Source organism: Spea bombifrons, chromosome 8, assembly GCF_027358695.1.
Source record: "Spea bombifrons isolate aSpeBom1 chromosome 8, aSpeBom1.2.pri, whole genome shotgun sequence".
Lineage (NCBI taxonomy): Eukaryota > Metazoa > Chordata > Amphibia > Anura > Pelobatidae > Spea > Spea bombifrons.
The window spans coordinates 25,299,647-25,316,162 of NC_071094.1; the positions used below are offsets into that span (position 1 = coordinate 25,299,647).

The 16,516-nt window shown below is 40.4% G+C and overlaps 1 protein-coding gene across 3 annotated transcripts; it reads left to right on the forward strand.

Moving 5' to 3' along the window:
* The first annotated feature begins 5,619 nt into the window (after nucleotides 1-5,619).
* CHIC1 (cysteine rich hydrophobic domain 1) lies at nucleotides 5,620-11,409 on the forward strand. Of its 3 annotated transcripts, XM_053473497.1 has the most exons (6): nucleotides 5,620-5,795; nucleotides 6,867-6,921; nucleotides 9,841-9,996; nucleotides 10,370-10,426; nucleotides 10,514-10,573; nucleotides 11,297-11,409. In XM_053473497.1, the coding sequence occupies exons 1-6, from the start codon at nucleotides 5,620-5,622 to the stop codon at nucleotides 11,345-11,347; spliced, it is 555 nt and encodes a 184-aa protein (XP_053329472.1). In that variant the 3' UTR covers nucleotides 11,348-11,409. The 3 variants fall into 3 exon arrangements, with proteins under 3 accessions (XP_053329472.1, XP_053329470.1, XP_053329473.1); XM_053473495.1 differs by lacking the exon at nucleotides 11,297-11,409 and having other exon boundaries at nucleotides 10,514-10,892; XM_053473498.1 differs by lacking the exon at nucleotides 11,297-11,409 and having other exon boundaries at nucleotides 5,633-5,735; nucleotides 10,514-10,892.
* Nucleotides 11,410-16,516: the final 5,107 nt, after the last annotated feature.

The window sequence follows — 16,516 nt, forward strand, 5'->3', positions numbered from 1 at the left end:
TACTTAGAATAAACTGATAAAAAAAAGTTATTTGCATTTAAATGTTTCTACTAAAGGCATAACGAGCCAAAATAAAAAAGTGACAGGATTGTTGAATGTGAAGGCTCTCACTTTTCCCCAATGTTGCAAGCAACACTCACGGGATCTCACAAGCTACTGAATTCATATTTCAGAAGTATGTCTAAAATGCAGTGTGATATGTTTTATTCAACATTTGCCAATTACAGTAACAGCTAAATTTTTAAAAAAAGTCAGCAGAGATTAATAAAGTAATTTGGGGTTTTTCAGAGTTAAATAACAAAAAAATATCTCTTGGAGACCTGTGTGCACATGTGTGATTACTGCTAAAATAAAAGGGGACCCAGCTCAGTAGAGTTGCTGTATAGGACACAGGCAGTCACCAGAACACACCCATGATCTGGCGACTGCCATGTTCTCACGGCTGCGCGTATTTTCATGCATACGCACATTACTCTCTTACATGCACACACACATTACGCCTCACACAGACATGGTATGGGAATGAAAATGCCGGGACTGGTAGCTGCACAAGACCAAGCTTGAGTGTACATGAGACCAGGAGGCTACATGCACCCACCATGACCACACTTGAAAAACTGCCCCCCAGGTCAGACCAAAATTCTTGGCCCAGAGGTAGAAGCACAGCGGGATCACATAATGCAATGTAAGTAAGGTTGTTGAGCTGTGATGCTGGAGTGAGCACATTTAATGTGAGTTTGTATTAGTGTGAGTGTGTTATCAGTGTGAGTATGTATGTGTATGTGTGAATGAGTGTGCATTAGTGTAAGTGTGTATTAATGTGGATGTGTATGTGTTATTGTATTAGTGGAAGTGTGTATGTATAAGTTAATTAGAGTTTGTGTGTGAACGTGTGTATGTGTGTGTATTAGTATGAGTGTGCATTAGTGAAAGTGTGTATGTGTGTGTACTAGTGTACATTAGTGTAAGTATGTATGTGTATTCATGCTGGTGTTCCTGGGTCAGACTCCCCAGCTTGTTGGTCAGACAAAAGCTGTCCCTCCACACCAATGAAATTGGACAGCATAGAGCTTTGAAAAAGAAAGCACAAAATAAGTAAGGCGGCAAGAATCAAGAAAATATTACAGAAGTCACTTTCTAAGATTTGAATGTCACGTGTACAAAGACCTACACAAACCTATAAGAATAGACATGTCTTTGCCTTTGCTTGTGTATGTTGTATACTGTGCAGAAAACACAAGCAAAGGTAAAGACATGTCTATTCTTATAGGTAAGTACATTTTTGGACAGCTGTGATTACAAACATAAATAGAGATGAGGGCAATAAATAGGAGCAGTGTGGGTGGCAATTGTTTGAACGCAGTTGTGTAGGCATGAGTGGGATCGTAATAAAACAGTATCAAATTATTTTGACAAACCGTGTATTTGTCTGCTTTCTGCTAAGTTCATAATTTCTCCTGCTTATTATTAATATAATTGTTTATATTACTTAGGGTTTTTTTTTAGTTTAGTCAGCCGGCCATTTCATGAAAATAACATATTAATTAAAGTTATAGAACCTAAATCAGCTTTAGCTGTGTCGTTTTACTTTAAAGTTGTTATGTTTCTATTCAAAGGTTTCTAGGTAAACAAAAGTAGACAATAGGGCAAAGGTATAAGTCCAAGAATGTTACTGCAAATAAAATAAAACCCAAAAGATCATTAACCCTTCTTGTCATGTTTACCAGTAATATTTGCAGCGCAACCAAACTGAATGATATTCCTATTATATTTTTTCTTGTAAGAACCTACATTTTTTAACAAAGATTCAAGTCTTTCATGGGACACTCCAGCCATCATACCAACTTTAATACAAAGCTGTAATAATGGCTTAGTGACCCTTTTATCAACCCCCTTACAAAGGCATTAAGGCATTATGCCCCCCCCATGTGTTTGCCTCCTTCTAGACGCTAAAGCTCCTTGGCCCACAGGAGATATCCTTGGGCAAACAAACCTCCTCCCTGCCAAAGTGCATGCATGCAATTCTCACTGCCAGTCAGCTCCATCACCGGCTTCTGTGAGTGTTTCAGTCCCGCCATACTGTGGATGCATCTTCCCTTAAAGGTAAGTATTTTTCCCAAACAGGCAGGGCTGTGTGGGACACCAACATATCCCTTTAATTTCAACTTTCGCAGTCCACATCTACAATCCTAAACAAGAATCCAAGTGAAGACAGTATTGGAATACTGCTATTAACTCAAGCAGCAAGTTGAAAAAACACTGTGCCTCTGCAAATACATTTTAAATATGGGGACTGGTTCCTGGGTGTAAAGAAGAAAGAAGAGTGGCAAGTTCTTCTTCACTTGTAGAGAAAAAGTGTTCTGTGTGGGGTAAGCAGGGAAGGTGGTTGGTGGGTGAAGTAGATGGAGTCCAGTCTTATAGCTTTGATCTAGTCTTTGAAGCGGGTGGAACTTGGGCATTCAGAGGGGATTGTAAGGACACAGAAGTTAGAAGATGAAAAAAAATTGATTGTGCATTATGGCAAAAAAATGTTTAGATTGTAAGCTCACGAGCAGCACCCCTTTTTGTCAGGAACTTTTTATAAAAGTACAATAAGGCTCGATGGCAGCTCACAGGCAGGGTTCTCAACTCCTGTTGTGTCTGTTTATGTTACTCTAAAGGTGTATCTGTTATGTGTGTGTTAGCATCATTTAAATTGTATAACATTTACAAATTTGTTGTCACTTAATAAATAAAATAATAATAATAATAACAATAATATGGAAACTTCACAAAATGGATTGAGTTACATACAAATCCTCTGAGAAAAACAACATTGACATTGGGTACAATGCAAGATAAAATCTAGATTTCCTGAATTACATTAACATTTCCAAGACAATAACCATGTTTTAACTGCTGTATTTTCAAAACAGATGCATGTAATGTCAACATCAATGTAAAGATCTTTGGCTTCAAATAGCAAAGGAAACTATTTAAAAAAACAAGCTGACATTTATCATAGAACTGATTAAATTATATTCAGCATAAGTCTAGTAACAGTCATGACATGTTTTTGCTATGGCTGTTTTTAAGATGATTACTCACATCTGTGAACCCTAGGTGAGAAAGCAAAGACAGCACCTAATGTCTAAGCATGTCTAAAAATTGCCCCAGGCCCACAATTTCACCAAGCAACATGCCCCACCAGCTTTGCCCCCAAACATTTAACTTTGTCCCTAAACAGCTTGGCTGTGTCATCCTTGCCACCAAACAGCTTGCCTGTGCCATCTTGGTCCCCAAACAGCCTGTCTGTGCCATTTTTGTCACCAAACAGCTTGTCAGTGTCCCGAACGGTGGTGTATTTAGGGGAAGGTGGGTCTGCCCTGGGTGCCACTCATCGGGGTGTGTCACACTACCACACAGAGGCCCCAAGTGTCCCGGAAATTCCCTCTCACAATGTCTCTCTACCGCCTCTGTCTACCACCTTCACATCCCTGTCTCCTTTCTCACAGTTCATCATTGTCTCTTGCCTATACTTCTTCTGTCTTCTTTATTTGTTCACTTTTGCACGGGATCAGCTCTGTTGACCATTCTTCCCGGAGTACTTCCGCAAAAAAACAGAAGAAGCAAGAGAAAAAGAGTAGCTACAGGAAAGTAGTAACAACAGTGCAACCATGAAGAAGTAGACCACCCCCACTTCCAAGTGCTGAAGTGCGCAGCCATATCGTTGTTGCTTCCTCACACTCTGAGTCATCTACAACTGGACAGCCGCTACAGTCCTCGGAATAAGGTAGTACTCCAGAGAAAGAATCTCTTGACAAACCATCAGAGTTACAACATGACAAGGAATCAGATGCAAAACGACTAATGGTTAGTGGGGGAAAACACAAGGTTTTTATACACAAAAGACAAATCAGTCATGGGTAAACAGACAAGATATGTATCGGCCCGGTTGTCATTACCTACAGCCATTGAAGGTTACAGGTGAGTGTCCCTCCAAAGTGGGCAACAGATTTAAACCTGGACAGGTGGGAACGATCAGGAAGGTGCCTATTGTTTTGATTAGGGGACATGCAAGAGGTCACGTAGGCACCAAGGGGCTCACAGGAGTGTGGGTAACGGTCACTGGATGTGGGCATAACTATAATGAACTATACGAATACATGGTATTTTACACATAAAACCATATTAATAACCTGAACAATACAGCAAAAAATAGTAATAGAGAAATAACAACAATAATAATTTATGAACAGGATTGCGTCCTGTTACAATATACACCACGTCAATGGAGAAGCAAAAAAGTACAGGGACCAATTACTGGTAACCTACGGTATGCATTGTTTTAAATAACTCAACATTGTTAAAGAAGACATGACATTGTCCCAGATTAAATAAATCAATGATTTGCACTGAGAGTAAAAACCAGTAATTATGCCAAGACATGACAAATCCCATTAATCTGTTAGCTAAGTCTCTAAAGGCAAAAAACAATTCCAATCCTACATGTGCAATCCCCATATCAGGACTGTTCCAACTGTCCTTACATTATGTAGGTGGAACGCTCAGTTTACACACTTCTAATGCTATGCTGTACTTTAACCCCTTAATGACAAAGCCCATACATGTACAGGCTCAAAATGCATTGTTTTCAATGGGTTTAGGGACCGCCCATTGTCCTTAAGGGGTTAAAGGCTGTGTCTAAAACAGAGGCCATAGGCAAGCGAGAAAGCCCATGGGTAAGGAACAAGGGAGGCCTGGCACCATCTGGCACATTGGCGGATAAAGCCAAGTGGCCCCCAGCCCCTTCCCCCCTCCTGGGGACTATATACAGTAAAACACACACACACTCTAACACAAGCTGATACACTCTAACACACTTCCACATTCACAGTCATTGTAACATACACTCATACTTGTATTAAACCATTCTCACACCATCATCACACCTTCACAGCCTTACCTTGTCTGTAGCCTTTCCTTACAGCATTTCACACTGTGTGCGAGTAGCTGCCATATTACAGTGGGGTCACGTATGGTGCTCCCTCCTCTGCGAGTGGACCAACATCACCTGGCCCTGTTTGAAGAATTCTGGACGCACCTTGAGTTTTTGTGTACATGTACATTCTGAGACGTGCCCATATTGACATTTGTGTATTTTATTTAGCTAACTGTCAATATAAACATCCACAACATTGATTTTATCGACTACAATAAATAGGGGTTTCATTCAATTTATTCAATAAAACTGGCCTACTGAATGTGTGAAAAAATGTAAATTAAAATGTGCAAAATATATATTTTCCCAGCAGATGTGAAGGATAATAACTATTTTACCAGAAAGGTTTATTATTGGTATACAGCTGCTGGTGTGTGCACACCCACAACCTCCTGCGCCTACAGGAGATTATGGGCACACCTGCTGATTATATTACCTTTTGCAGCAAATATACCTGTTTTTTACATTTATGAAAAATAATGTGTATTACATACAGACAGGTATAGAGAGCATAGTGCATACCTTGTCAGGTTGCCCCCTCACACTTTTCCCGCCCTCTGCTCGCGAACCAATCAGCACAGTCCGCCTGCTCGTCTTCGCGCCGCCCCCACCCGCTAGCGTCCTGGTGCGGTGACGTCATGAGCGTGCTGCTTCCCAACATGGCCGACTTCGATACCATCTACGAGCTGGATGAGGAAGAGGAGGATGAAGGCGAAGAGCGTGAAACGGGACACGGCCGGGTGGTGGACGAGGAGTACGTACTGAGATACGCTCCGGATCCGGTGGCTGTACGGGGAGCCGGGCATATTACCGTGTAAGAGAGTGGGGGCAGGTTGTGAGGGGATGTAGGCCCTCTGTATGTACATATAGCAGTGTTACATGTATGTCGGCTCTTGTCCCAGAGACATGTCAGTCAGGTTAGACTGTTGTCTCGGCGGGTGCCGTGAATGTCTTCTTGCATGTGTAGTGTTTCTCTATGGAAGGTGCCCGGTACGTGCTGGGAACGCATTGCCCCAGGCTGGTACACCATGCGCCCTGTATACACCGAGGCATGCATCCTGCTGAGGAAGGCTGTGATCTTCCAACCTCTTTCCTCCCTAATGCCCCTGTCTTCTACCGGCTCGGTAAGCTCGCTGCATCAGGGGCAGCCCCGGGAGTCACAGCAAAGTGCATGCTAATACGATACATCTTTATTTACATAATAGCTACCAACTGAACACAGTCACACACAAAGTCTGGGCAAAACCCTCCTGCTTAGCCACGCCTACTTCTTTGCCCTCCTTAAATGTATGCTGACCTGTTAATGCTGTAAAAGTATGACGTATTAACTGTGGGAAAACACAGTTTATCTGCATTTTGTCTGTAATTTCTACATTAGATCGCCCTGTATGAGTAATTCTTCACAGCCTGCTTCTTGCAGACATGCATACTGTGAATACCTGTGCTTGTTTAACAGGAAACTGTGGTCTAAATAGTGCGTAGCATATCTAGATTGTTTTATTACAGTTGCCCTGGCCTGGCACATGCCCCAAAAGTCACCTGATTTGAGCCCATCTTATTACTCCAGCTTAGCTCTCCATGCGCGGCATAGCTTGTTACTGAAGGAATGAAATGTTGTTTCTCACACGTCGCAGAAATACATGGAAGGGGAATTCTAGAATCTGTGAAAAGTCGCTGCGGTTTTACCGTGTTGGAAGATGAGTACTGCCCTTCTGTAATGTTGATACCAAAATATGGCTCCTGTTGCCAGATTGATCAACCAAGCCTTATGTAATGCCTTCCGAACCAACACTGTACAGATCCTAGCTATTCTAGGACAGATGATCACTGGAGTGATGATGTCTTGTGTGGTATTTTATTTGCTTATTTTTGTTTGACTCCTTAGATTTGGCTTGAGCAACAAGTTTGATGCAGAATTCCCTACGGTGTTAACAGGAAAGGTAAGCTTACTCGGAAATGAGGCGACGTAACAAGTTCATTCCTCAAGCAATCCAGCACACCCGGACAAATGGCCAGCTCTAAATCTAAAAGGGCCAAACTGTTGGCTGTAACTATACGTTAATTATCGTCTGTTCTGTAATTTAAAACAACAATGCAGACGCGAATGAGAAATTAAAACTGGTGCATTTACTGAAACAAATGTCCTGCCACAGGCCAAGCAGCCTTCCACAGTGCTATGACTCCAATACCTACGTGCTCATGTATTCAGAACTAAATCATTTTGTTTGAGATATAATACCACTATATATATATATATATATATATATATATATATATATATATATATATATATATATAGTGACATTGTTTAAAAGTTGTAGCTGTACCTACTGCAATTTTACTGCCAATGCCCAGGTTGTGCTTTTTTTACGTTGATTTGTGTAACCAAGCTGAGTCTCCCCATTGTACACAAATCCTTTAGAAATATGCCCTACCCTTATTATTTTTATTTATATAGTATGAAGAGTTCACATGGCGCTTCTTACTATACATCTATTCATTGAATATGGCAAAACTAGAACTGACAGACGACCGCGCGCAGTAAAGATGGCCATGCCTGCACGCTTACTGAAGGATCTTACAATTCCTATGGCAGTTTTTACATTGGCTGTTTTTTGACTCATTAGATATAACAATATACAAACATGGCCGCCAGTAATTATAAGTGTGATCTCTGTTGGCCATTGGACTGCGAAGGTAAACAAAAATGTTGTGGATGTCGTATAAGTGTAAGCATTTGTGGGGCACGTTGCCGAATGACACTGTGTGGATGTAAAATGTTAAAAGGCTGTGGCTTCTGGTACTTCTGGTTTGAGGGAGGAATGTGTTTTTAACAATACTTGGAAACTCATTTGGAAAGGTTGCGTATGATTGTATGGTCCAAGGCATCCACTGGCTCCAGGTGACAAGAAGATGATTTACTGAAGCTTAAGGGAAGGCAGCACACTTTCCTGCCCAAATGCTTTCAGCAGTAAGGAATCCTACGGACAGATAAGACGGCCAGTTCAGGGGTGTGAGCCATAAATCGTGCCCTTGGTATTGTCAGCAGGTGATGGATAGGGTCACAATAGTTTTTTTTCTTCTGAGCAGGCCATATCCAGCCTGCTGGGATTTGCCTAGTTTTTCTCTGTTTGCCTCCCTTCTTGCATCCTGTCGTAAAATATTATGACCCTTTTTAACAATGTTTGAAAGGAGTAGAGGTGAAAAGAAGATGCCCAAAGGAAATAATGTGTCTGTACAATGTGAACAATACAACAAGAAGCAAAGCTGTTATCTTTTCTTTTGAACAGAGACAAAAACAGTGCAAAAGTGACCCGGTAAACACCCCAATCCCAAAACTTCTGAATACCTTTCTCATGTGGACAATGCTGCAGGCTTGAGCTGGCCTCGGATGGTGCTCTTTTATACTGATATCTCTGGGCACTTCCATTCCTGGCTTCTAGAAAGATAAGCTCAGCGCCCTAATTGCCTGTACATCTGTCCCATTCGTATTTCTATGTTACTGTTTGTTTTGAGTGTAATATCATTTATAGCAAAATCACTAAAACTGTCTCATGCAAGGAAACCAGGACTTAGAGAAGTCCTTTAGTCGTATGACCCTGAGTGGACTGTGCGCTTCCCTCTGCACAAGACCTTCTGTGATCATATCCCGCGTCTTCCTATTCGGAGCAAATAGATCAGTGGACTGTTGTGATGCATTTGTCGTTATTCTTGTGTTTTATATTAAAGTATTGGCCAATATGTAATGGGAAATTCAGACCTAAACGGCAATATCTCTGAAGTTGCATTGTGTGCAGTATAATATCACCTCCCGTATGTAAATTTACATTAGTTGATCCAGATAGTCATGAGTTGTGTTGAAGCTTCAAAGATGGGGGGGGGGGGGATTAGAATATAGAACAATTTGAAATACCACATTTTACGGCCTCTTTTGTACCAGCTGCATTTTCGTGTCTACACGTTTGTTGCGGATGTATTCTGTCTTGTCTGTGACCCTTTATTGAAGTTGTGTGCTTTGAGTCTCCTTGTGACACAATATTTAAAAAGAAAAGAAAAGCCAAACAAAAACCCCCATATTTGACATGTTCCTGCTGAGAGGGCAGCTAATGGTGCTCTGTAAATAATAGTTTTGGTTTTTCTCTTGATGTCCTGATGTTCAGGTGTTCTTCTGAATTAAGTAGCAAACGTGCCCAAAGCCCATGGTGGACACCAGGTCCCATTCTTTGGGGGCCACAGTCCCCCAAGGGAACCTTCATGATTCTTCTCTGCAAGTGGAAGGACCACTGAGATATTTAATAGAGGGAGGGGGCCACTTAGCTCCTCCCTCACCAGAAAATCGGGGACCTCTAGGGGACCCGGGTTCCACCGTGGCGTTTTCAGTGTCAATCCAAAAATCTCATATGCTGTGTCATGATATAGTGTCCACCGTGCATACAAAAGTACACAGCTGTTAAGCACACTTGGCACCTTGTGGACCCTTCTTGGCACTTCATTTTACGTATCACGTTACAACCTTTAGGCTGGTGTCATCAAAATGAATGTTGACTGCCCCCTAGCCTAAAAGGCTGGGGCTAGTAATACGTAAAATAAAGCGTTAAGAAGGGTCCACAAAATGCCTGGTTCTCTTAGCAGCTGTGTCAAAAAAAACATGGTGATGTGCTAACCCCACAATAAGCCTTAAGGTGACACGCTCAGGGGGCATCAGACGAACCTTGGGGCTTCAAACCTATCCCTGTCTGAAGGCCAGAAGACCTTTCCCCCTCTCACAGATACTCGATCTTAGCCGGAAGGCCTAGAAGCAGTAATATGTTGCCCTATATGAGAGCGTTTTTTTTTTGTTTTTTTTTTTTACTATACAGGTTGCACCCGAAGAGTTTAAGATCAGCATTGGACGTGTCAATGCCTGTTTGAGGAAGAATCTCCCGTTAAATGTGAAATGGCTGCTGTGTGGCTGTATCTGCTGCTGTTGTACTCTGGGCTGCAGTTTGTGGCCTGTGATATGCCTAAACAAAAGGGTAGGTACAGATTGTATTGTTCTACAGACATTCATTCATTCCCTTCCAATTATAAATTAGTCTTGTCACTTGTCATTGAACAGTATTTAATACGGTTAATCGTTAATCTTAATGTTTTATTAATGAGGTTTCCTTTGACATTTTTTGTTTAATTTTATTTTGGGTGCAATATAAATACAAATAGAAACTTATTTAAAGGTGTGTATTTAGTATTAGTGGAAGTTATGGGGATATGCTTACCATCTATAAGCAACTAAAACCCCTTCTCAGAAAATCAACATCTTTCCTGCGACTCTAGGGTATCTTGTTAGTTGTAATATACTGTATTGTAATGTATTTGACATTTCCCTGTTGGCACATTCAAACATTTTAGACAAGAAGATCTATTCATAAATTGTTGGAATGGGAAAATAACAGATTGTATTATAAGGTAAGAGGAACAACCCTCACGTTATGTTACTGTATCACATCAAGATAAGAACATTGACTAACACCGCTACAATGACTGTGTTTCTAGCTTGGCTTACACTGGAAGCTGAGTAGAAGGAAATGTGAATCTAACAATATGATGGAATACGTAAGTATTTTGGGCAAATTTGCACATTTAGTTCTATTGACACTGGTAGGGGCACTTTTCCCCTTAGGAGGCCAAGCTGTTATTTTTTAGTTTTTACTCGATTTGTATTTGGGTGATACTCCTATACATAGCTGGCTCTTTGTCGAGGGAAATATCCATTTGTTTTTTTGCCCAGCTTTTTATAGATGCCTAGGCTTATCAAAGCCACACAAAAACATGCAAACCGATTACTTTCATAAAGTGAAACTTCTGTAGAGGAAGGGTCCTGAAAGTGTCCTCGCATGTGGGATAGTTGGCTCCTGGGTTCATTATGCCACCATATATCCTTATATCCTGTGTGTGGTTGTTACTGAAATGGTTACAAAAAAATGTCCCTTATCACATTTTGCAAGCAGCAATCATACAGAAATTGGGAAAGCACCATATAGTTGTGGGTGTATTACAAATCCCATGATGCACAGAGGCTTGCTCAGTGAGATCTGAAGTTCACGAAAAGATTTCTACCAATTATCGTAAAGCACGTCGCTCACAACTACTAAAGAGACCATAATGCAGACTGCAAGGTCTTTAGGGTGTTTTTTTTTCATTAAAGTTTACTTAGATTATACTTTGAGTGTATTCTTAGAATGGATTCTGTGTGTGTGTATATATAATATATATATATATATTTTATATAATATGCTAAACATTTATTATTTGCAAATGGGTATTTTTCTCTTGCAGGTCATACTAATAGAATTCTTACCTAAATATCCAATATTTCGACCAGATTGAAGACAACCCCTGACGCTATTTCGCTTTGTTTTATTTAATTTGTTTTGTTTTTTGTTTGTTTTTTTACCTCATTCCTACCCTTAGTGCCTTGAAAATGGTTATAGAAAGGAAGGAATTACTGTTACCGTGTTTTAAAAACACAATGGGTTCTTTTTGTATAACAGTATAGTACCCTGACGCTCTGGTATTTTATATTGTGTGTAAGAAACTTCAATTTGCACATTTCTTTTCATGTTGAGGGAGGCTTCTCGGTTGCACTCATCATTTTAAACGTTTATTGCCAGGCACTCGAGCATGATCTGGTTAAATGCTCTTTCTACACGTTAATGTTGTTACAAATAATAGATTTCCATCGAAATCTAGCTTGTTGCCTTATTGTCCCTATGCTAGAATGGTTTCCTTTAGTTTACCATATGGCTTAAATCCATTCACACTTCAGAAATGTTTTTTCTTTCTAAGATCCAAATGTTGGAGTAAAATGATTTTACCGTTTGCCAAAACATCGCTCTTTTCTATGACATTTGCAGGATCTGTGCTTATTTTTTGCTATCCGTGCACAGCGTCCAACATGCTCCTGTGATTTATCACGCATTACAGCTGAGATTTATTTATTGTTAAACCAAAAGCAAACTGTAAATATTGCCTTTTTTTCTTTCCGAATTCCAAGTGTTCTGACTGTTTACAGAATGTAATATAGCTGTTACTCTGTTGCCAACAAATGTATGTGTATGTATACAGATTTTAAATGTACTTTCCAGGCATCTTATTGATTGTATGAATCGTAAAGCTCAGCTCAAGGCACAGCTTTGTGTTATTTTGTAATTCATTAGTAAAGCCATAACTACGAGGTGGAAAGGAAAGTCAGACTTGCACTTTTTTGCAAATATAAGTAACGCGGCAGCAGCTGTCTTTCATACCTATTAGCTTTTTACCGTCAGTGTGACAACGTGAAGCATCAGTTTTCTTTCCCGTTACAAAAGCTGATGGGGGGGGGGGGATGCGGTTCTGATGCTAGCCAACTGCTGAGTGTACTTAATGTATATGTTACTAAAGATATACGGTCTAAAAAAGGGGTGGTGGGCTGGAATATATTATTTTAGTATTTCTATAATACAGAAATGTTATGGCAAGTTCCTTTATGCCTTCATGTACTGCATACTGTGATCTATTTCTTAAATATCGCATATATATTTTGTTTGTAATTATTCTGTTATTTTAATTGTACAATTTTCAGCAGATAAAGAATGTTGCATGCGCTCTAATACATTGCTTCTACAATAATATATCAAACACTCCATTTTGTAGTTCCTGCCACTCCGCTGTAACCTAGTCATTGTCAGACGGCTGAGCACTGAAATGGTTAATGGACTCCATGCACATATGTGACTCTTGTAACAACCGGCTGTTACTCATATTCAGTCACGTATGGAAATAAAACGCTGCTTAAAGGGAGACCACCGGTGATATGCTGGTGCTCGACCATTATTATTTGATATATATATATATATATATATATAAAATTATATATTATATAGCGCCATCAAATTCCATAGCTTTGTACAATGGGTGGACAGGACACAGGTAGTATGTAACATAACAAAATGACTTACAGAAACAGGTGAGGAGGGCCCTGCTCAAAGGAGCTTACAATCTAGACCATTAAAAGAAATGAGGCATAAGCATTATACGGACAGCCGCTGAAGTTGCATTGGGGAGGGGCTGCGAGTATGTATGTTCTCTGGTTACGTCCAATAACGGCTCATATATGACACAAGTGTAAAGTTTGCAACGTGCAGGAAAGAAATTATCTGTCACATTTGCCAAAAATATTATTTATAACGGTCTAATTTACCATTTAATGTGTTATCTCCAGTCTAGTGTTGAAATCATACCCTGGTGCTGGGTTTACTACTAGTAAGGCGTACGCATAGACAGTTCAACTAGTGACGCGTGTGCTTTTATTCACAAACCCATATGTTTTGGCGTCTGCATTGGGGTCCTAAGCCTTGCGTGCCCCTCTTCCTCCAGCATAGCTAAAAATACCAATAGTTGAGCAGCGGCTCCGCTGCTACATTAATAACCACACGCGGTGTTCTTTTCCTGTTCCGTAACTAAAAGGATGAGGTTGTAGCAATCTATCGCCCCGTTATAACAAAACACATGAAGTAAGAACTGGCTGCAGTCATTGAGTCTCTAGCTTTACGTTTGATTCTTTCTAGGGTGATCAGCAATAGCGACACTGTGTGATTGACCGTTCCTCATCCCGTTTCTTTTGTGACTTGGAAGCTATAAGCGCATGGCTTTAATATTTTGAGTGCTGGACAGGCCCGCTGCATTAAGCAGGCAGCTATATTAGTTCTTTCCATGTTTAGGAGTTCATCGCTTTAAGTGCCACTTTCTGTATTCCTAAAGGAGGTGTGATTAATGGCAAGTGTATATATGTGTGTATATATAATAAAATCTAAAGCAATATTCTCTGTAACGCCTGCAGACAAACATGTCTCACTCTGACCACTGTATGAATGTAACAGCACATACCTAGTGAATGGTGTTCCAGCTTACGTTTTGCCAATTTTATAAATGCCTTTTTCTGCTTTGATTTCACATTGTGTGCAATTGAACCATAGTTACATGTGAAATATATATATATATATATATATATATATATATATATATATATAATGAGACGAGTGTAACACTTTAGATTATTTAGGGAAGGCAGTAACGCAGCCGGCTCTGTGGTCATTTAAAATCCAGCTATAATAACGCAGCCATGCATCGTGATGTAAAGAATGGTCTCTTTCAATTGTTATATATTTAGATACTAGAAAATAGCCACATCAGTACGAATTCCTTCTTCTTAATTTAGTAGGGTAGTTAATTTGCCTCTGATGGGAAACAGACTATTTTCATGGCTTTATGGTGAACACCATTTTGTGTTAAATATGTAGTAATGTCTTTTTATGGCTTATTTGTTTACATGATTTTCTCATAGTTCTTTATTTCTGAAGTAAAACATTTTATGTGCTGCTACTTCCGGTATCACGGAGAGTTGGGGTTTTTGGCTATTCTGTTTTCTAACGGGAAAACCTTTGACTTCTGTTCATAACTAAAAGTGAACCGTGACGCGGGACACATAAAATCATTTACCTTCCCTATAAAGTCATGTGCCTGTTTAAGGAGAAAAAAAGACATTACTCAAATATTGATTTCTAAAAATTAAGCAGGGACCTTAACTATTAGAAGAAGCACAAGCTTGGCTTTGGCAATTTCTTCCCCATTTTTGTGCAAAGATGGGTTGACGCTGTCATGTTCCACAGAAATAGATCGTGGCATCTAGTTATACCGCCGGCCCTGGGCCACAGTGCTATCTATAGTTATTAAATGACAATCTCTTAGCACTTTGTCTTGCCAATGTACTATGCTGTGCCACCAAACCAGATGATCCAGTAGAGACAAAGGCAATTCGTAATGGACACCTTATTGTGGCACACTACTGCTCTAACTATTGGACCGGTGGGTACAAACATAGCGGTTCACGGCAGCTAAGAACCATTTGGGTCTGTCTAGTCTGCCCGTAACTTATGCTGCATTAACCGCTGGCAATCAACTGTACGAATGCTGAACCTGGTGTCACACTTGTGCTTTCTCTTCTGTCTTGTCCTCTAATTTTGAGTTTTTCCTCCTCCAGATGTAGTTTCCCTAACAGGTAAGGAAGGTTAATGTTGAAGAGTTGTCTGGAGATGGGTAGAGAATGTTGATATTTATTTTGGTGAGCGTGTATATGAATTTCTGTGTAACCAATGGACCTTGGGAGTTTATTCAAACACTTGTTGAAATCTGTTATTACGAGGAGTGACAATTCTGCATAAAATGGAACGATGTAAATTTAAAACCAGGATCTACGCCACGGGCAGGATGAGCGCACATTGTGCTGGACTCTCGCTTCTGGAAATTAAATCTTACGCCACCTGCCCATGAAACCTAATGTAGTTTGCAAGCTGCAGTGTACTGTGCATGTCTGCTGCCGGGGGTGGGATAAGTAAATAGACTGAACATATAGCTGTGCCAAATATATACAGGAAAAAAAAAAACAGTACCTGGTCTAATAACAATTCAAATAAAGCTGAGAACTATTGGAAAAACGTGTGCATTTGTTTTATTTACAATAACTGATTAGCCTTTGGAAACAGGTGCAGCATAGGCTGGGAACATGATGGTACCCGACCCATGAGGATACATGTCAAAAGTGTGTACGTGTTATTAGTGGTTTAGTTCCATGGGCACCGAGAAATTGTCTTAATGTAACACCTGCAAAGGTCCTTGTTTCCGAGGTGTCACTACAAAACATTGAATGGGGAGCGTGGAACGTTACCTGCATTTAGATGCATCAGATTCGTTTCTTTATCTAGTTTACCTGCACACTAGAGCCAAAACGAACTGCGTAATAAACATGTAGCAGAAATAATGAAATGGCCGGTATAATGTCTAACAGTCTCACAAAAAATGTTTTTTTGGGGGGAAAAGTACCTTGAGGAGCGCTTACAGCTCCATTTCTCCTCTGGCCCAGTTATTTCTGTCCCTGATTGGCTATGTGATGCAGCCAACCAGTAGCAGGAAATTGCTGCCATGCAGATCAATGGGAGCGTTTTCCATGCATTCGAAGGGTCTCGGGCTCCCCTGTGACATTTGTTTAACGTCGGCTGTGGTTGACTGGTTTTAAGTATGTCACGTTACATGTGTTCAATCCAACGCATCTCCTGCACACAAAAATAGCAGGGGCAGACGAACATGGGGGATTCTACAGAACACGCGTGCATGTAAGTATGCAGGGGGCTATTCAGCTATCATATGTGTTAATACATAGCGCCTGTGTTGTCCCTTTAAAGCTTTAATAAATTTAAAAAAGCCAGATTGCGTTAAACGGCCACTCACCCCAACAAGACAATAAGCCCCCTGTCCTAGGATGGTAAGCATGGTTGTAAAGCTGGATAGAGGAGTTGTAACATGTTCCTGTATGCCTCCTGCGCAGATTTTACTTTTCCGTTCTATGGTGTCGTGGTTCGCTTATTTAATAATGCGGTTAATTCTACAAATAATCTTAGCAAAGCAAACACATGTATATAGCGCCGTCATACGCTGCAGCGCCGTACGAACAGTACGTAAAGG